The sequence below is a fragment of the Telmatherina bonti genome (assembly GCF_933228915.1).
Source record: "Telmatherina bonti genome assembly, chromosome: 7".
NCBI lineage: Eukaryota > Metazoa > Chordata > Actinopteri > Atheriniformes > Telmatherinidae > Telmatherina > Telmatherina bonti.
Genome location: NC_136625.1, coordinates 26,069,861 through 26,089,494, shown reverse-complemented (window position 1 = coordinate 26,089,494; position 19,634 = coordinate 26,069,861). Strand labels below are relative to the sequence as shown.

The following is a 19,634-nucleotide window of genomic DNA, read 5'->3' as shown; positions in this document are numbered from 1 at the left end:
CCCCCCCCCCTCACACACTGAGCAGCAGGGCCACTCCAGCCAGCACCCACTTAGCTGGCCGTTCCCTGGTTTTTAGACTAAAAGTCCACACATATGTGGGCCCTCTGATCTTGGTCTTGTAAAGTGGACATTCATAGATATTCCTGGTCTCCTGACGGTCATTGGGCACAGCTCGAACTGAGATGACTGGCATGGCGGGGGTCAACTCTTTCAGACGGGCCTCAGTGATCACCCCCGTCTGAATGTCCCATCTTGCACCTGGAACGAAACACAGAGGAATACAAAGTTAAGGGTTTAAACAAAAAAAAGAAACAAAATTCAAGCTGCACATCACATAAAAAAGGAACCACAGGGTTGGTCTACCTTCCATGTAAAGTCCATACACATAAGCCCCCTCCCTGGCAGGTTGGTTGAACTCTTCCTTAAACTTCTTGGTCACATCCACTGTAAGATTCACTTTATCTAAAGGCCACTCGTTTTTACGAGCCAGAGACTGCATCACAGCTGGAAAGCAAGGACACGATGAGCAGACCAATGAGGAGCACACACACTATACTGGAAAAACTAAAGGATGCATGTTATGCCCTTGGTAGAGCTGCCTTTGTTACCAGTGAGGAAGGACTGTGGGTTGAACAGGCCAGATAACCAGACAACACTGGGCAGAGACAGATCTTGAGTCCAGCTGTCCAGCTCTTTACAACGCTGCATCACATCATTGTACCTGACACACACACACACACACACACACACACACACACACACACACACACACACACACACACACACACACACACACACACACACACACAACTGTATGTTAATGCCACATATCTGGAAATTAAAAAAAAGAGCATGCTGAATCAAAATGATTAATTGTTTTATGCTACAAGGACATTTACTCAGATTTTGACTGATCATTGCAGTCTTTTGAACCCTTTAGACAACAAAATAACTACAAAGCATCCAATAACTTAATATCTGAAACCCATCTTGACAATTTTACAATGACTATGCTCACACACTGAAACACACCATATAGCCAGACTGTATGTTGAGGGGTAGGCCAGTTTGGTCCAGGTGTCAGGGACATAGTCAAAGAACAAAGCTGACTGGAGCTTTTCCATCTCCGAGGACATGGCCAGTTCACCCTGTACAGAGACATTTTTATCTTCCATCTCTATAAACACTCACAGGAAAGGACTACTTGCTACATCAGAAGGACATTAATATATTAAAGCTGTGGCAAAGTATAATTACTGGTAATTTGTCTACTTAGTTACAGAAGACGGGTAGCTCTTTATCAAGTCACACAAGCCCCGATGCTGAAGGCTGACCTGTTAACTATCACACAAGCACAGAGCTATTCAAGCTCACCTTGAGTCCCAAGTCGAGCTCCTTTAGTGAGCGACGTATCTCACTAATAAGCATGTTCATGCGCTCACATTCCTGGAAGCAGACGAGGATGTATGGCGACCGTTCGGCTGTTTTGGAGGTGATGTCAGACATATTGTATTCCTCTGGCAGCTTTTCCAGGACTTCATCTAAAATAGATTTCACCTGCAGACGAGTTGTGTGACTAATTAGTCAGAGCATGGGAAAGTCATGTATCTGTCTTGTCACTGAACTAATCACAGGACCTGGTGTTTAACGGGTCAGTTAAGATGTCTTTTTTCATTTTTGTCTTCGGGCAAGTTCATGGTTGGATAAGAAAACTTGAAAATCCTTTAAAAAAGATATAAAGACATAGCTTCATTGTATGCGGGGTTACCTTTTCCTCCAGAGTCTGCGAAGCACCCTCCCCCATGACGGCATCAGGAGACTGCAGCTCCAGCAGAGTGTGAAAAAGGTTATCTGACGTCACTGTCAGGAACTCAATTTCTGCATTGGGGTGCAAGCCGTAATGCACTGGGCTCTCGTGTGGCAGCATCTCATCTATGAAGTCATGGTACCCCTGATATGTAACAAATCAGATTCGGATATTGCAGTCACTCAGTTTATATAAGGTATAGACTCCCCTTATGGCAGTCCAAAGTTGGTCCTGGAGGGACGCTGTCCTACAAGTATTCAAAGTATCCCTGTTCCAACACACTTGACTTACATTAAATGGATCAGCTGTGTTGGAGCAGTGATATGTGGAAAACCTGCAGGATTGTGGCCCTTGAGGACCGTAGCTGGACACCCCAGCTCGACTGTAGCTGGCTAACAGGAACAATTGTCAACTTTGTCTTCACATTATAAGATAATACTTTGCATTTTGGAGACAAAGGTTGAACTTTTGTCAACAATATTTACTTACCTGGTAGTCCAGATTGGAGGGCACAACAAACCCAGGTGCCAATGCCAGCTTTCGGTCAAACTAAAAGTGAAAGAAGATTTGCTAGCTTTAGACGCCAAGTCCTCCACAAATCATCAAATTATTCCCTCTCAGGTAGGCTAAATTCTTTAGCCTGGTTCACCTATGGCACCTCTTACAAAGTCATATTTCTGGTCTTAAACAGAACTGCTTCACACTGGAAGCCAAAGTCGCATTAGAAAATAATTTAATCTCATAGTAATGTTTTTTTTTTTTTTTTCTAAAGCCCAGTGTTTCTTTGTTGGATGAGTATGTTGACACTAATTATGTCCCCATGCATTTTTTTAAAGAACACACACAAACCTGGTTGGGCTGCATGTATTCTTCCAGGTATGTTCTGCAGAGCCGTCTGTCCCAGTCATCAGTGATATGTCCTCCATACATGATTTCACCAAACAGATACCTCAGGTCCTCCCATGGCACCTTCATCATAGTGACAGTAACAATTACTAATAATGTAATCATCTTGACTTGCCCAATCAGAATCCTTTCTACCTGTGCATTAGCCTCCAGGTAGTTGTAAAGAACATTTACTGAGATGGTGAGATCCCCGGTGTTGAACGGATACTTTCTGTTCCAACCCTGGGGCCCAAACTTCCTCCTCTCAGCCACACAGGCATGAAAGTAACACAGGGAGAAGAGGATGGTCTTGAACTCCTGCTCTCGGCTGCACTGATCCAAAATATCCTGTAGAGAGGAAGATTATTGAACAATAATAAAAATCAGTTTGAGAAAAAAAAATTAAGACATGAGTCTCACAAAGCAAACACACTCACCTGGTCAAAGTTATCCAGAGCAGCGTGCAAATTGGCATGCATGCCTGTAGGAGGTTCATTGGTTATCTTAATAGCATTTTCCAGAATGCCCTGAGAAACACATTAAAGATAAAAGGTCATAAATCTAAACTCAGTCCCTTTGGTAATCCAGAAATTTGGAGAGGGCTACATGAGTAGAGGCAAGCTGTGTGTGGACACATTAATCATGGGTTAGGCATGTACACTGAATCACTACCTGTGGTATAATGTGTTCCTGGGACGTAGATGCCGGCTCAGCACTCATAAACACTCTGTAGTCTGGATGACTGTCGTCACAGCAGTGCTCGAGAAGCTTCTCAAGTGCACCAAGCCAGCGAGCAACCAGGTGGATGTTCTGCAGAGACATGACATATTCACAACTAAAGGGTTCCACTTATTCCAGGGTCCAAAAATATCTTTTTCTTTTTGCATTCAGACCTGCAATATAACCCAGTGACCCTCTTTGGCAGCCTTTTCCATGGCAATCTCTGCCACAGTCTCTTGTCCCTGACCCAAGGAGACGTTGTGAAGCTTTCCGAGGTCTATAGTGAAACCCAACTTCCTCCCTAAGAACATAAGGACTTTAACTTGCAAACATAGTACAAGTACAAAAACAAAAAAACAGTTCACATCCACTCTTGTTTGTGTTTATGTCTTGTGACCACTTCTCAAAGCTTATTCCATCACTTTGTACAGAATAAGTACAGTACAGGTGTTTGTGTGTGTCTGCTTCTTTGTGAAAAGTACCCAGTGACTCCACATCTTTTAGCGGATCCACTCCAGGTGAGAGAATGAAAAACACAGGAGATGCAGGGCCACTTTCTCTAAAAGATTTAGCAAATTCCGTCTTCCGGCCCTCTGTATACTTCACACCCAGCTTCTCCTCCACAAAGTTCCTAAAGGATACCCAAAAGAAGGGAGGGTATCAGAAACTGTAAATTTTATGTTCAGAACTGACTTGTTACTCCACTTCTCAGCAAATACGTTGACAAAGTCAATAATTAAAGAAATAAAGACATAGAAATGAAAGGCAAATAGATATTTGTAGCAATGTGGATAACTGAAAGAGACCTATTACCAGGTTATATTATTTACGCACATTTATAAATGCAGATTATCAAAGTGTTTTCTCCATTTCAAACAAACAGGCTCTTTTTCAGTTTGTCATCACAGCATAAAGCCATTTCTGAGGAATCAGAGCCTTTATTACCTAAGTGCATAGGTCATGCGGTCTGGTCTCAGGGCTCTAATCATAATGAGCTTCTGCAGCGCACTTTTCCCCTTCCACTCTTGAGGAAACTTTTCTTTCTCTGGACACTCTGACTCCACCAGTTTCTTCCAGCGCTTTGGCGAGCCTTCGATGTCTCGGTCCAGACCTCGGAACTCGTCAGTGAAACTCATCACCTGGACATAAAGAGCACAACAGCAGTAAGCGACATGAGGTGTATTTTCCACACAGTCAGCAAAAGAAATCCTGCCAGTCTGTATGTATGTGCTTGTGGACCTTGATGGCGCTCCACGCTGAGTTCGACAGAAAGTCAAGGGGGCTGACGTAGTTGTGGTCAATGTTGAAACGCAGAAGGAAGTCTAGCTCTCGCACGTCTATCTCTTTGCTCATCAGGAGAAGCTGAAAGAAGGAGAACGTAGTAAGAAAGAAAAGTAAATCTTTCCTCCACACAAGTACACACTCATTCCCACCTGGAAGGCGAGCTGTGCGGTAAAGGTGAGCTTGTCCCTCTCAAACAGTCCCCTGCTGATGTAGTTGAAGGTGGAGTATGTAACACAGTCTATGAGGGTGTTTACTCTGCTTTTTACATCCTCACAGGCCTCTGCCATCTCCACAGCCTTGTGGAAAACGACATTAAAGGCCTGAAAAACAAGAGAAGGAACCAGTTGTAGGATTCTTTTACTGTTAGGTGTTGATTAGTTGCCTGCTCTTCACTACATTTTCATCTCCTCTAACTCCTCCAGAGCTTAATCTGGTCCTCTATCCATGTTACAAAACATTAAACTCTGTGATGGATAGCAGTCATTTCTTTCTTATACTTTCTAACTTCAAGTTCAAGTTTGTTATTTTCTAGGCTGGGGATCACCTCACACTTCTCCCGTTCGGTTACCTTCAGGCTGAATTGGTACATGGGGTTGATCTTGTTGAGATCATTCATGATGAAATAAAGGAGAGAAGCTCTGACAGCAACGGGACGATAGTGCTCTCTGGCTTCATTAATCTTGACTTCATTGACTTTAGCTTCCAGGACCTAGAAACACCAGGGATAATAAGGAAAGAGGGTAGAAGAAGAACACAATATAACAAATAAGGATGGACAAACATAGAGAATTTAACTTAATCCACTTTCACAAGTGGGGATTGATACATTTACCTTCATCTCAATCTCAGCAGCTGTGTGCTTTGTGGTCTCAAGTTTCTCCACCAGGACGTTGTCACCGAGGAAGTTACTCTCTGCAGCGGACAGCCTGGTTAACAGCTCGTCCTCCAGGAGCTTCAGCTCTATCTTAAACATGTTCTGCTGTTTTGTCAGGTCGCTCTGCAAAGAAAAAGTGCAGATAAATAAAAAAAAAAAAACATTTAAAATGCCCTGAATTAATGTATTTTAAACATAATATTCCCAGGTATAAAAGTGAAGAGCGTAAGATTCTAAATATCTTTGATGTGGCTACAAAGAAATCTAACAACCACTGTAACCCACCTTTAGGTGCTCAAGGTCTGGTCTCTCCTGATTCACTACTTGTGCCAGAAGCTGGTCCTCCAGCCCGTCCCTGGTGACTGTAAAGTTAATGAGGGTAGTCTGGGCTTGAATCTCTGGCTTGTAGTGAGGATTGGCCAACTTCGTGTGAAGAATCAGTCTGAAGCCTGGATGGAAGAAACACTCTTTGTCCCCAACCTTTATACAGCTGCCGTAGAAAGGAAGAAAAAAAAAAAAGAGTATTAAGAAGACAAAAAAACAATATTATGCATAAATACTAATTTCCTTGTGTCAGAGGATTACCTGCCCTTCTTGATTGTGTGTCGCCCCAGGAGAGGGTCAATAACAGGGTCAATAGTCTCCTCGAGGTTCTCAATGAGCACAGTGTCGCCTGCCACCACAGCCTGTTCAATAACATCTACATATCTGGAGCATTAATGGATCAAGAAGAAAACAGTCAGTCCGAGTAAGTGTGTTAAGAAAACACATTTCAACCCCCTGACTTTCTTCCCTTGGAAAGCTTTGCCACTGAAATACTCGTTTTCAGCTTTTGTAGAGGTCTAAATTGAAAGCACTCATGAACACTTCAGGATAGTAAAAATGGAAACACTCACCCTTTCTGTCCAAGACTGACAACCTTGAGGCTGTTGCCATAACGACTCTTGATCCACTTGATACCCTGCAACTGTGGGTCAATGAGGAGAGGCCAACGCTCGCCTGCAACAAATCACATATAACCTGGAAATCTGCCACAAAAAATTATTCTTTGTGCTGAAATATTAGATGACAGGTACGTCTGAAAGCTCTACCTACAGTTAATGAGAATGGTCGCATTCTGAGTGGACATTTTATCTCCTGGTAAGCCTTCATTGTTCCACTGAGCCACTGTTGCACCATCAGTTAACATTGACACTGGATCCAGGCCCCCTGTCATGGGAATAGGCACCTGATGAAAAATATAAAGAGATTGGTATCCATACAGGAAATGATGGGGAGTAACTAATTACAGAATAACCTTCTCGTAACCTTCTGGCCGCGCAGGAACGGCATCCAGAGGTTGTCCAGCAGCTCCCTCCTGTACTTCTTGGAAAAGGAGCCGGCATAAGAGATGAAAGCTGCAGTAAGGAGGAGGTCTCCACAGAGAGTTTCCTCCTGTTCGTGGTACTGAGCCACTGAATGGGCCCAGCGCACATTCTCACTCTGAAAGAGACGCACGTTGTTGCTAATCAACATAGCAGATAAATAACCTTACTCTACAGTAAATATCTCATTTCATGTGCATAAATACAAACAATCTCCAGCTGTCAGTTGACCCATGCGCACACACCTCCAATCCCTTGACCAGCCGGTTGGCTAACTCTATTGTTTTGTTAGTGCGGTTGACTTCTTCCTGAAAACGAAGCTTCTCCGCTGTGGCCTTTTCAAATGCTGTTGTCAGCGTTTCCAAACTGCTATCCAGCTCCTAAAGAAGAGAGGAGGACAATATGGTGAAAAACAAACCATTTCTTACAAATAGCACTATGTTCAAACCTTACACAACCAAACAATCAGTGTGCTTAAATAAAACAATTAGCTTGCATCTTAAAGTTTAACAAACTGTAGAATGCATCTAAAAAAAGGATTTAATAAATTACACCTAAAGGAGCTAATCAATGATTTTCTTGAGCATAAGGAAAAAAAGGCCTTTTTGTGGCTGCCTGTCAAGCTCCGACTGATGGGCCTTATTTAAGGATTTGGCCATAGGTGAAAATGAAGAGGCAACATTGGGAAGTACAGCTAGTGCACCCCCGAACTGGCAGGAAAAGCAGAAGCAAAACAGGTTATGTGTGTAAGTCAAGCCAGGATCGTGTAACAGGTTACTGAAACCAAAAATACTGTAAAATTTCTGCAGCACTTGATAAGATGTATACAAATACACTACAAATACACTATGATTCAGAGTTAAGTTGCTTCTGTCTGTGTAATGTATCAACAAAGACATCTTTTACAGATGGGCTTCAGCCAAAAGGTGAAGAGGGCTGTGGAGATATCTGTCTGACTGTCCTAATTCTGCTAATAAACTGTCCATCACTGCCTATAAAACCTGAAACATGACTATGAGCCTAACGATATATAAAATCACAGGATAGACAGGGACTCACTGCAAGCTTTTTCCGTATGGCCTCTAGTTTCTCAGCAGCCTCAGCCAAATCTGCATTGGCCTGAGATAGACACATCCTCTTCATCTCCACCTCGCACATCACCTGGACACACACATGTGGAAACACACACGTGGAAACACACACTCATCTCAGTCCTAATTACAAAGCAAACCTAAACTTTTAGTCATTAATGGAGAATCGCAGCAAATCAAACAACTGTTTCAATATTTTTAATGAACTTAATAAAATATTCTCAACCCTTTATAATATAAATTATGTGAAGACAGATGACAGAAGATGCACTTACGAAAATCTATCCAATGCGGCGCAAATTTTTAGGGAAAAAAAACAAACAAACAAACAAAATCTGTCAAATGGCAAGAAGAAGATGGAGCTGTACAGTTAAGAACTGGGGTGATTATACGACAGCTTGGGTTTACCTCGTGGAAGTGTATGATGTTGATGACCCAGGCACAGAGGCCGGCAGCAGCTGAGGATTTCTGCCGCACAAAGTCAGGGTTGAACTCTGGGTCACTGAGATACTCATCTCTCACACACCTCACTGTGGCCTCGGGGATGTGCTCTTTGTCAAAATTCACCAGAGCCTGAAGGAAGTCGTCCACCTGGACATTCGTATGGATTAAACAAACCTCTGTCAGATTTCAATATTTATAGATTAATACTTTTAAAGGTGGAGGATGTAAGATTTTCAATATTTTCAAAATAAATTAACTAATAAAATAACTACAATCATAATTAGATCGTTTTTTGAACATGTAGGTTCCAGTTTGTTCATATTTGATGCGTTATTAAATTACAAGTTTAATTAATGACAAATGACAAAAAGCACTTTTTTTTAACTGGTCGGCAAACATTTAAGAAGGGTCTTTGTCATTAATTAAACTTGTAATTTAATAACACATCAAATATGGACAGACTGGAACCTACATGTTTAAAAAGAACTATCTAATTATGATTGAAGTTATTTTTTTTAGTTAATTTTTTTTTTTTTTTTAAATATTGAAAACCTTACATACTCCACCTTTAAAGAGTATTTTAGGATTTTAACTGATTTAAATCCACCCTTTTTCTAATCTCCTCGTCGTTTTTAGGATAATGATGCAAAGATGAGTGAACTTTCATATGAAAGGACACAGAGTGACTTATATGGAGGACTTTGATGTAAAATATCACCTTGCTCATAACCATCTTGGAGGCTTTCCAGCTGCGATCTTTGGGGATTCGGCCTTGGGGAGACAGCAGCACCAGCACAGCTGCTGAAACGTTGGTGACAATGGCTGGAGGGTTGGGAAATGTCCTCAGCTCTGTCAGGTTCAGCTGGATTACACAGACACAAGAGCACATATATCATTTCCTTTATTTTTTCCTTTTTTTGTTGTTCTGGTCTTTTTCGGGTGCTGGAATGGAGAAAACCTTGAAAGGTGTTTTCTGCTGCGTGCAAATAAAATAGGACGAATTAAATGTGCAGAACAGAACCAAGTTATGACTTATATAATGGTAAAAGCACATTACCCTGTTTAGAGTATTGAGGGCTGTATTGGCTGCCTGCAGAGCAGGCTCAGCCTTGGCCAAATCCTCCTCAGTCTCTTGCTGCTGTTTAGTCACTTTAGCTTGAATAGCTGCCACCTGAACAATCACAAAAACACACAAAAGATGTAAAATGATCCCTTCTACATGTATATCTGCAAGCTAAACTAATTATAAATCCTCCTCTGTATAATTTAAAGTAAAAATCTCACCCTTTGCTCCTCGGCATCAGCTACAGCTCTTTCTTGATTGAGCTTGTCTGTCTGTTGTCCTATTTTGGCAATAAGAGCCTCAATATCCGTGTTCCTCTGCCACAGCTCCACCTCCTGCACCGCTAACTTGGCTTTGAGATCCTCCACCTGAAAAAGCAGAGAAGAAGGTTGACATATTTGTGACGTGTCTTGGTGCACTGTGGTGTATATTTCCTAACCTGTGATGCAGTATTCAGCAGCTTCTGCAGCCCATTCTCCAATCTGTCCATCTTCTGGGTCAGCTCCATGCGCTTTTTCCCCAGCAGGTTGTCGTACAACTTCATGAACTCAAGGAAACTCTTTGGAGTGGTGTAGTTAAAGTGCTTCTCATTCTGCTGGTACTTGACACTCACCTTTAACAAACCAAGCACTAAATCTTGTCAAAGAAGAAAGCAGGAGCGGTTATCACTCACAGTGCTTTGCAGCAGCTCTCACCTCATTAACGCTTGTGTGGGCGTAGGAGATGAACTCACTGATAGATGCCCTCACTCTGGGCTGTGCAGCAAGAATACACACATAGATGAATTGAGATGATCATGTAGGATGACAGCTAAGATATTGATATTTAAGCTATTAATTTTAATAGAATAATGTACCTAAATGTTGCCAGATGTGTTCATATTTTAGAATATTATTGAAAAGCTACCTTTTTTTTCCACTACCAGAGACATGAGCGAGGTCAGTAACACCATATAGATGTGTCATTTGTCTACATACGTCTCTTTTTTTTCAATCCTTCTAGAGAGAAAGGTGTAAATATCTGTTATAAAGTTAAAATAAAAACCAAGAAAAATGAGTTCTTACCTCCAGCCCGGCTATCTTCTCTATAAATGTAGAGCTGACGGACTCCAGAGCAAGCTGAGGCCATGGGTGAAACCAGTCGATGGCAGTACAGTTAACCAGGGCAGGAAATTTGCGCGCACGTGTGCGCAACGTGAATCCGACTGGTGAGAAACACAAGACAACCTGGTGGAAAGCAGAGGAAAGACGGTGAGATAGAGCAGCACGGAAACAGACAGAAATGTGATAAAATAATAGATGTTTGCCACCTTGAGCTGCCGCCGTATTCTCTCAATGAAGAAGCTCCAGCAGTTGTCCCTGCTATCGATGAGGCCTAACCCCCTCAGCTCCATTCGGATGGATGTCACTATCATATCCACTTCTTCATCATTGAACAAGTCAGGTATATCTCCTAGAAGCACAACATACACATCTACCAGTATACATTTACATGCATCATCTAATTCAGTGTTTCTCAACCGCTGTGCCATGGCACACTAGTGTGCCGCGAGAGATCATCAGGATCACAGGCCCCAGTGAAAGATAATAAAATTCCTTCTTCTTATGTTTCTCTGATTTCTATTTAAGAGGCTTTGACAAGATGGACTATATGATAATAATATGGACTTTTTTTTTTTTTTTTTAAATAAAACATTTTGGTTTAAGGTGTGCCTCATGATTTTTCAGTGAAAAAAAGTGTGCCTTGGCTCAAAAAAGGTTGAAAAACACTGATCTAATTGATAAAAGATCTTGTTCTAAGATTCAACCATTTTTAGTTTTTGATCGCAAGTCTTTGACCAGAATTAAACCTTTTCTGTACGAACGTCGCTCTGAAAATGTATTTGTAGCTGATGCCTTTTCAGTTCTCTAGACTACTGTTTGAAAGATCCTTGACAGTAGGCAAAAAAATAACTTTAAAACACTTTAAAATTTCACACACAGAAGATAATCCTCCCAACACACACACACACACACACACACACACACACACACACACACACACACACACACACACACACACACACACACACACACACACATACACACACAGTGTAGACAAACCTGAGGCCAGCATGTCATTAATGAGCACCAGGAAGCGTTCATCAGGAATCTGGGCATCTGTATGAAGGAATACTGTCCCAATATTTTTTACTCCCACCTTTATGTACAACGCAGCTATATCACTCTGCAGAACATGGAATTATTTTAAGTGGGAAAGACAGGAAATTAATGTAATTCTTAGCTTATTTGATTAGATATGAGGAATTCTCAGTCCATAATACATTATGTTTCTGTTGCTTACCTTGAGGTCATTGATGCCGTAACCTTTTCGCAGCGTGATCTGGAAAACTTCCAGTGAGCTGAGGAAGGCAGCCAGTCGGCACAGACTCTGCTTTCCACTTCCACCGACCCCCACCAGCAGAGCGTTCCCATAAGGGGCCTCCAGAATGCGACTGATCCGACATCTGAACGCGTACACCAGAACAGTGAGTTTATTGATGTTTACAGATAAGCTAATCTCTATAAACTCTTGTTTGTGCTCGTCTGTATGTGTTTGTAGTTCGTCTGCAGATATCTGCATGTGTTTCTTACATATGTTGGATCGCTTCTTCAAACAGGACCAGATCCATGACGGCATGGAGCTCATTATAATGCTCCAAAGCATCAGCCAGTGTCTTCTGGAGTTTCTCCCAATCTGAAGCCTGACACAATGGTCAAATAAAGAGATGAGTTTGGTTCTTCAAAACTCAGCTGTGCCCATTTTACTGTAGTTAATTCCTGATATGCAAACAATTTAAATCCATTTGATAATAGCTGCACGTTAATCTCCATGCATTTCCAGGCAGATCAGACAGGACAGCACAAACTGAGCCATAAGGTCTTAAATCAGTGCAGTTAATGGATTTAAGTGACGAACAATAATTCTGACCCAGTTTTACCACATCCATTAATAAAAAATAGACAAATTCTATCAAGTAACAAAATTAGGTGCAGACCAGAGAAGCTCTGACTTAATGCACGTGCGTGTGCGCTTGTCAAACCTGATGATAGCGTGGCTCTCCAACACCCTGAGCAAAGTGACAGTACACCAAAGGCTGGTGGATAAAAATGGAGTCATCTATTCCCTGGAGCAAAAGGGCAAAAGCAGGGACAACAAACAAGAAAACACTTAACATGCTGATGTTAAACTGTCATTAAATGTTAATTCTTTTATAAATAGAGCATGTTTTCCAGTTCTTACCTCAAAGTATCTTTTCCCAGTATCCAGCAAGATTTTGTTGAAGAGTTCCACATCCTTTTCCTCCATCAGTTTGTCAGAGTAGACCCTGGAACTCTCATGGAGCCACAGATGAACCAAGTCCATGGGGTATCGGATACTCTCTGGCAGGGCAAACAGGATACCCTGCAAATCAGGAAATCAGTAAATAAATAACCATGAGGTGAACATTTATATTTATAAAATCCAAAAAGTAAACAAAAATCAGTAATTTATTTTGAGTTTGAATTTTAATTTAGATGACCGTGCTTATTATTTGCAACCTGGAATATGTTGGAGAGGTCTCGTAGGTTGAAGATATAGTGGAAGCGAATGGCTGTTGGGAGGAAGTTCTGGCTGATCTTTTGGTGCAGACAGATGGCTGCCTGGATGAGCCAAATGCAAAATAATATCCAAACACACAAACAGAAGCACAATTTTTGCATGAATATGATAAATGAAAAAGTTAGTTTTGAAAGACAAATGCTTCTCTGATACTATGTACATACCTGCATTAGAGTCCCAACAGACCGAGACACCCCATAGCTGAATCCCCCTTGAAGGAAGTGAGCCGACAGGATGCTGGAGAAGATGGTGGCTAATGCATCAGCACTTGGGAAATGTACAGCAAACACTGAGAAATGCCTCTGAAACACACATGGGAGAAATGGTGTTTTTTATTTCTCTCACTGGAAGTCTGGGAACAAACTACATTCAAAGCTCAGTATGACTTTTATAATCTATCAGCGAGGTGAGTTGGTCATCTATTTCCAAAGCTTTGTTATGTTTTCTGACAGTTTACCATGTCTGTTCATATCCAGACATATATCTGTCCTATACCGCAGATTTTTTGCTTGTGGATTTAAACACAATATACAAAGAGCCGGATCTACTAACATCCCAGTTTGCAAACAGTAATTTGCGTGTGCAAATATTGTGCGTGGGGCTGATTTATTAAGAAAGATTGCAAAAATGGGCTGCAGGTGGTTCATCTCAAAAATATTCACATGAGGGTTATAAATGCATTCTCTCCATCTTCTCCTTGCTTTGTTTTGTGCACATGCACACATGCATGTCCTTTTGAAACAGGTTAAATATAAACATAGTTTCTGTAAGCAAAATTCTTCTCAGGTGTGATAGATCACATTGCGGGTGCTAAATGAACATTACATTTTCTCCACTCAACACATGCAAAATAGCATGTGAACACCCTGTATTAAATATTCACTGACGTAGATGTACTAACTGGATGCAGACGCGCTATTTTGGACCTTTGAAAGAAGAAACCCTTTGCACACTCTGTGAGTTAGTAAATCTGTTTGTACTATTTTTTGCATGTAGAAAGGGTTTGAACATGTTTCTGTACATGTAACCTTTAGTAGACCTGACCTAAATGTAGTCATTAACAGTTAATGCCGGTGTGCTTGCCTGGTAGTACCTGAAGTCTGGGGTTGATGGAGAAGCTTCCAGCTGTTGGGTTCATACAGGTGATATACTGGCAGTTATGTATTTCCTTCAACACAAGCCTCTGTCTGTCGTACCTAAAGGGTTTAATTATATTTAGATTGAACCAAACCTTCAAACTATATTTTCTGGACATTGTTTGCATAGCTTTAGATTTTAACAGCAGCAGATGTGTGTGGGTCTCACCAGTCTTACCAGTGGCTGTAGTCAAGATGTTGCCGTATGAGTGTGTGTGGCTGGACGGTTCCATAAACATCCACCTCAGGCATGTTGAGGTCATCTATGAAGTAGATGAGCCTCTTGGCAGTAGGAGGAGCAAATTTACGACCAGCTTTCTTCTCTAAAGGTTTCTCCAGGACACCTGAGGTGGGAATAATGGATGCAATAGTGTTCACTGTATATTACTAAGTGACGACTGCCAGAACTAAAAGAAAAGAGAAACAATATAGAATAAATTATATTTGAAGTTTTGAATAAAAGTCTTTTAATGTAAGCTGGTCAGCTGGTGTTAATGGGTAAAACAGATGGATACTACATTGAGATATACATAATGTAAACTTTTCAATTTTAATTTTAAACTTCTTTTGGCACAATGTAGTAAAAAAAAACAACAACATTTACCTTTGCCAAGGAGGTAATTTCTTTTTTGACTGTATCTGTCTATTTTTTTTAGCAACTTTACTGATAAACTACTGGGCAGGTTTTTGCGATTTTTTTCTGAGGAAGGGTTTTGGTTCCATTAAATTTGTGAGTGAGCTGTAAGGAATGTGGACACAGAAATTTTTAAAAGGATTCTTCACAATATGGGTGAAAATGAGCTGCTTGGCGGAGGTCTGTGCTCTTTGAGGCTTTTCTAGTTAGTAAATGAAAATAGTTCAGTTTAGTATGAAGAGATTTGGATTAAATATGGCAATCTGCACATCAACAGACGAAGCCGACACACTCCAACTCGATAACAGATGACATTTATCAGCGATGCAATTATACTTATTTTTAAATTCACTATAATCTGAACACAATGTGTTGGTTCTTACGCTGCAGCATGGCTGACGTGGTGTAATAGTTGAAAGGTACTTTTGCCACCATGTAGTCCTCCTTCAGCTTAGAGACTTTATCAGACACCAGGATGGTCTTCCCCACTCCTGCGTTACCCACTAACATGATAGGTTTGCCTTTCTGGAGCAGCAGGTCCATGAAATATGTTAGACAGATAGTTTCTGGGGTGTGGACAAGCACCGTCTGAAACAAATATAACATAACCTGACTGTGAACCTTTCCTTAGCTAGTTAAAATAATGTGCACTGGTTTCTTCATGTTTTTCACACTCAACTGTATTTGCAAGTACAATCACTCACCTGCAACGGGACATCAGCCTCCAGCTCAAATGGCACCATCTTCTCACTCCAGGGAGAAAATTTCTTTGTCTCAGAGTCAATGAAATAGTCGAAGACGGTGCCTTGAGAGGGAAACTTCACTGCTCTCATCTCTTTAGACCACCAGCGGCTGAACTCAGCACGATGGTCATGCAGCTGCAACAGAGGTTAGGTAAATATAATGTCAACAAAAGATACAATAATATGAAGTATAGGGTCATTATCTGTGTAAAACATTGTAATAAGGAGCTGTTGCCTCATGCAAACATTATTCACCACATACATGATCCTGAAAGAGAGCCCCTCCAAAAGCCCAGACACAGGCGAAGACAAAATAAATCTCATAAAGTTCTCGAGGAGAGTCGGCTGGGGTGTTTTCCTCTGTCAGCAGGCAATCCAGTAAGGAGCACAGTGTCTGGGGGGGTTATATGCAGAGATGGCATGCTTGAGCGAACAGAAAACCAACTCTTTTGTGGATTCAAACAGCATCCATAAGACCGCACCTGCACCATGCTGTTTTCAGGAATGGGAGTGATGGTTTTCAGGTTGCAGCGAACTTGTTCCAGACAGTATGGTACATACTTATCAAACAAAATGGTGAGGTTGGCTCGCTCTGATTGGGCCTGTCGGGTGTCTATCCAACTCGTCACGTACCTGAGGGTGAAGCAAAGCTAGCACGCTTATCATGACCAGATTTTGGGAAATTTTATTACTTAATCAACATGTTCATTTTGATTTATGCCATTGTGTGTCTTACGAGGTCCAGCCAAGGTCCTGTGGGTTGACGTAGAGTATTCCTGCCCTGGACACCGTGGCTGGAGTAGCAGCTCTCAGGTGGGAGATTTCAAAAAGCAAACGCATGGAGGACGACAAGCTGATCCTTTCATTGCTGGCAAGAGTCAGAACCTTCACAGAGGAGTGGAAAACATCAACACATAGGGTTCAAGTCAACACTTAACACTTAACTTAAAGAGCACAGTGCATCCAGCAGATGACTGGCACTGAAAAATGAAAAATATGTGTTACAATTCTTGTCTGGATGGTAACAGATATTACAGTCACAAAATGAAACACAATCCAACAGTAGAAAAAAGAAAAAAGCAGAGAGGAAGCTCAAACTCTCACTTTATTGTCATCCATAACTGTGTTGAGAGACTCAATCCACATGGGGTCAATATCACCATCCAGAACAATCCATTTGGGCCCATTGTGGGTGACTGAGGTCAACTCTCTCATGGTGGAGGAAAACAGACCTTAAGTAAGAAATAAAACATATACTGGTATATCAATGTTTTCTTTACATTGTTTATGCGAAACATACACAAACGAAAGTTAAGAAATAAACAATGGTACTGATGTTGTAGGAGTGATCACTGATAACTCGTTTGGACTCAAACAGACTGAATTGGAGCTCATTTAATCGCACTCTAAAATAATTCCTCATTTATTGCTTAATAAACCCCTCTACAATCCTCAAGCCTCTTACCATCTTTCCACTCTCTGGTTGCAGGATGCAAGTATCCAAACAGCTCATCTGTGGTAACAGCTTTGGGGTTAATATCATTCCATACTGGCTTCATTTTCATGTTTGCATAAGTCCTGTGGAGGGTCTTCAGGATCTGGAAAATAAATAGCATAAACAGGTGTCTTAGAAAAAGCAGAATCCATCATTGTCATTTACAGTAAGTTATTAGTCAGTGGTATAAAAAGGGAAAGCTGAAGCACACAGTGGGTGATTAAAAGAATAAATAAAATTATATTTTGTATTCAGCTTTATTTATGTAGCTGTTCTAGAGAAGTCTACCTGACTCTTTCCAGTGCCCGGTCCCCCTACTACAAACACAGAGTGTCTGACAGCCAGCAGCTCCTCCAATTGGGTCACCTGTCAGCACACGAGTGGTTAACACATTATGTAAAAGGATTCAGTATATTACAGTAATATAATATGTAATACAATTTTGTCAAATACAGTGTTGGAAATGAATTAATCTGAAAACATGTATGTTTATCATAAAACTTAATAAATCTTCCTAGAACAACTATATTCTGGTAAAACTAGAAGAATGATTAAATAATGAAGGACAGCTTTTGGCATCATTTCTTCCCCTCAAATATCAGTTATAAATGTTGTCTTGAATAAACATATATATATATATATATATATATATATATATATATATATATATATATATATATATATATGAAGGAATGCTTTTTTATGTACCGGTAAGTTGTTGTCATGCGATTGAAACTAAGGCTTTATGCAAGTAAAACTAAGCACAGTCCAACACAAAGATGCACCTTCAATATGAAGTTCTCCTCAGGCTGTAGGCGCAGCTCACTGACTGACTGGCGGACAGCGTTTTCCAGTGCAGGGTCTCTCTTTCTGGGTACATCCAGTTGAGGAAACAAGTCACTGATGAGTCCAAGAAAAATGGGCACATCACTTGTCACTATCTTTGGCAGGTTGAAGTCCCTCAATGCCCGCATCAGCACCTGTGGAGACAGTAACAGTGTCACAGTTTTAATTCCACAAAGCAAAAGTTTAAATGGATAACAACTGTGCAAAAGCACATTTATTCTACTTTCGTGTAAAAAATACAGTGAGAGACACCTGTTCCTCAGGTCTGCTCCGTTCCTCCCTCTTCAGAGATCCAGCTACAACCAGGACTGATTTGATGGCCCGTAAACCCCAATCATAATGGTCCTATCAGAGAGCAGAAAACGTCAATGTGGGAGATTTGATGTCTAGAAACCTTATGGCCCTTTAAAAGTGTCTTGAGGTGACTTTGCATCAATTGGTGCTAACATAAATCTGAACTGAATTGAATTAAATCAACTGTTAAATCACACAAATAAGTGCAAAGAGCTATTTTCTATTGTAGAGAACTGTATTCTAGATTAGAGAACCCACTGCTTTTGATCTTATTTCCTTCACAATAGACTTGGAGGTTCTTTAAAACATTTGGCATCATATTAATCGAGCTATAACCTTTTATTATTCTTCGCATTGTCTTCACAAATAGGTTTTATCTATGCACCTGTTTAGACAGCAGCTCTTTACACAAAGTGTAGAGGCTGATGAACTTGCGTGCCAGCAGACGTGCATCTATGAACCCTTCAGCCACCAACATTATCTCGCAGATCAGCTCAAAGTCTGGGATCACCATTGCACAGGGCCTGAAATGTAAGACTCAGAGTAATCTTTTGCATTTGTTAACTTTTTCCTCTTTCTTTTAATTTACTACACCTGAATAGAGCCTTGAGGTTCTCTGGAAGTTCAGCCCTGCCAGCATAGCCTGGGTTCAGAGTGATGAAGATCCCAACTGTTGGCTTCAGGTCAATTTCTTCTCCCAGAAAATGAAACCTTTATTCACATACGGCAGAATTTGGGTGCATGAAAAAGGTAAGCCTAACTCGCATAAAAGTGTATCGACAGGGTGTGTGGACACATGCATACCTTTGTTTTTTGTTGCGTACAGCATCTTGTATAGTCTTGACTTGCACAGCAACCACAGACAGAACGTCCACAGAGATCCTGTTGAACTCATCAAAGCAGCCCCACACTCCTGTCTGGGCCAGACCCTTATAGATGTTACCTATAGACTGACAATGCAGACACACAGACAAGCCAATAAATACATGTTCAATGAATGGAGTAAAAGTGCATAAGCGAACAGAGGGCGCCCACGCTACCTTGTAGTCCATTTGTTCTGAACAGTTGAACACATATACCATGATGCCTAGAGAGCGTCCGAGATCTTTAGTAGTTTCTGTTTTACCCGTTCCAGCAGGGCCTGATGGGGCACCACTCATCGTCAAATGCAGAGACTGAGTCAAGGTAATGTAACACCTGTAAGTGGTAGGGTTACGGTGTGAATCCACAAAAGAAAATTATCAGAATAAGTAGAGTTTTAACAATAAGAGTGCAACTAATCTGGATGAGAAGCTTGGAAACTTTTAATGTT

General features: G+C 41.1%; 1 protein-coding gene across 1 annotated transcript in view; it reads right to left on the bottom strand.

Annotated features, from left to right (window-relative positions):
* Positions 1-10: 10 nt before the first annotated feature.
* Positions 11-19,634, bottom strand: part of dnah9l (dynein, axonemal, heavy polypeptide 9 like) — a gene marked incomplete at both ends in the record, with an annotated part of 32,561 nt that continues 12,937 nt past the window's right edge. The window contains 56 exon segments of the mRNA XM_079243830.1: positions 11-258; positions 364-504; positions 609-721; positions 1,033-1,148; positions 1,375-1,557; positions 1,769-1,951; positions 2,297-2,356; positions 2,657-2,776; positions 2,849-3,040; positions 3,130-3,219; positions 3,365-3,502; positions 3,586-3,713; positions 3,895-4,043; positions 4,358-4,551; positions 4,652-4,774; positions 4,846-5,016; positions 5,265-5,405; positions 5,529-5,693; positions 5,856-6,060; positions 6,156-6,278; positions 6,467-6,569; positions 6,666-6,798; positions 6,879-7,052; positions 7,180-7,314; positions 7,994-8,095; positions 8,434-8,616; positions 9,188-9,331; positions 9,527-9,640; positions 9,754-9,900; positions 9,972-10,145; positions 10,228-10,287; positions 10,597-10,758; positions 10,842-10,984; positions 11,635-11,758; positions 11,876-12,038; positions 12,166-12,275; positions 12,615-12,698; positions 12,815-12,976; positions 13,114-13,215; positions 13,339-13,476; positions 14,268-14,370; positions 14,489-14,654; positions 15,328-15,532; positions 15,649-15,822; positions 15,950-16,081; positions 16,170-16,320; positions 16,424-16,572; positions 16,792-16,919; positions 17,153-17,285; positions 17,471-17,548; positions 17,968-18,162; positions 18,281-18,373; positions 18,708-18,846; positions 18,917-19,035; positions 19,039-19,272; positions 19,363-19,519. Coding sequence (XP_079099956.1) covers positions 11-258; positions 364-504; positions 609-721; positions 1,033-1,148; positions 1,375-1,557; positions 1,769-1,951; positions 2,297-2,356; positions 2,657-2,776; positions 2,849-3,040; positions 3,130-3,219; positions 3,365-3,502; positions 3,586-3,713; positions 3,895-4,043; positions 4,358-4,551; positions 4,652-4,774; positions 4,846-5,016; positions 5,265-5,405; positions 5,529-5,693; positions 5,856-6,060; positions 6,156-6,278; positions 6,467-6,569; positions 6,666-6,798; positions 6,879-7,052; positions 7,180-7,314; positions 7,994-8,095; positions 8,434-8,616; positions 9,188-9,331; positions 9,527-9,640; positions 9,754-9,900; positions 9,972-10,145; positions 10,228-10,287; positions 10,597-10,758; positions 10,842-10,984; positions 11,635-11,758; positions 11,876-12,038; positions 12,166-12,275; positions 12,615-12,698; positions 12,815-12,976; positions 13,114-13,215; positions 13,339-13,476; positions 14,268-14,370; positions 14,489-14,654; positions 15,328-15,532; positions 15,649-15,822; positions 15,950-16,081; positions 16,170-16,320; positions 16,424-16,572; positions 16,792-16,919; positions 17,153-17,285; positions 17,471-17,548; positions 17,968-18,162; positions 18,281-18,373; positions 18,708-18,846; positions 18,917-19,035; positions 19,039-19,272; positions 19,363-19,519 — 7,996 coding nt within the window.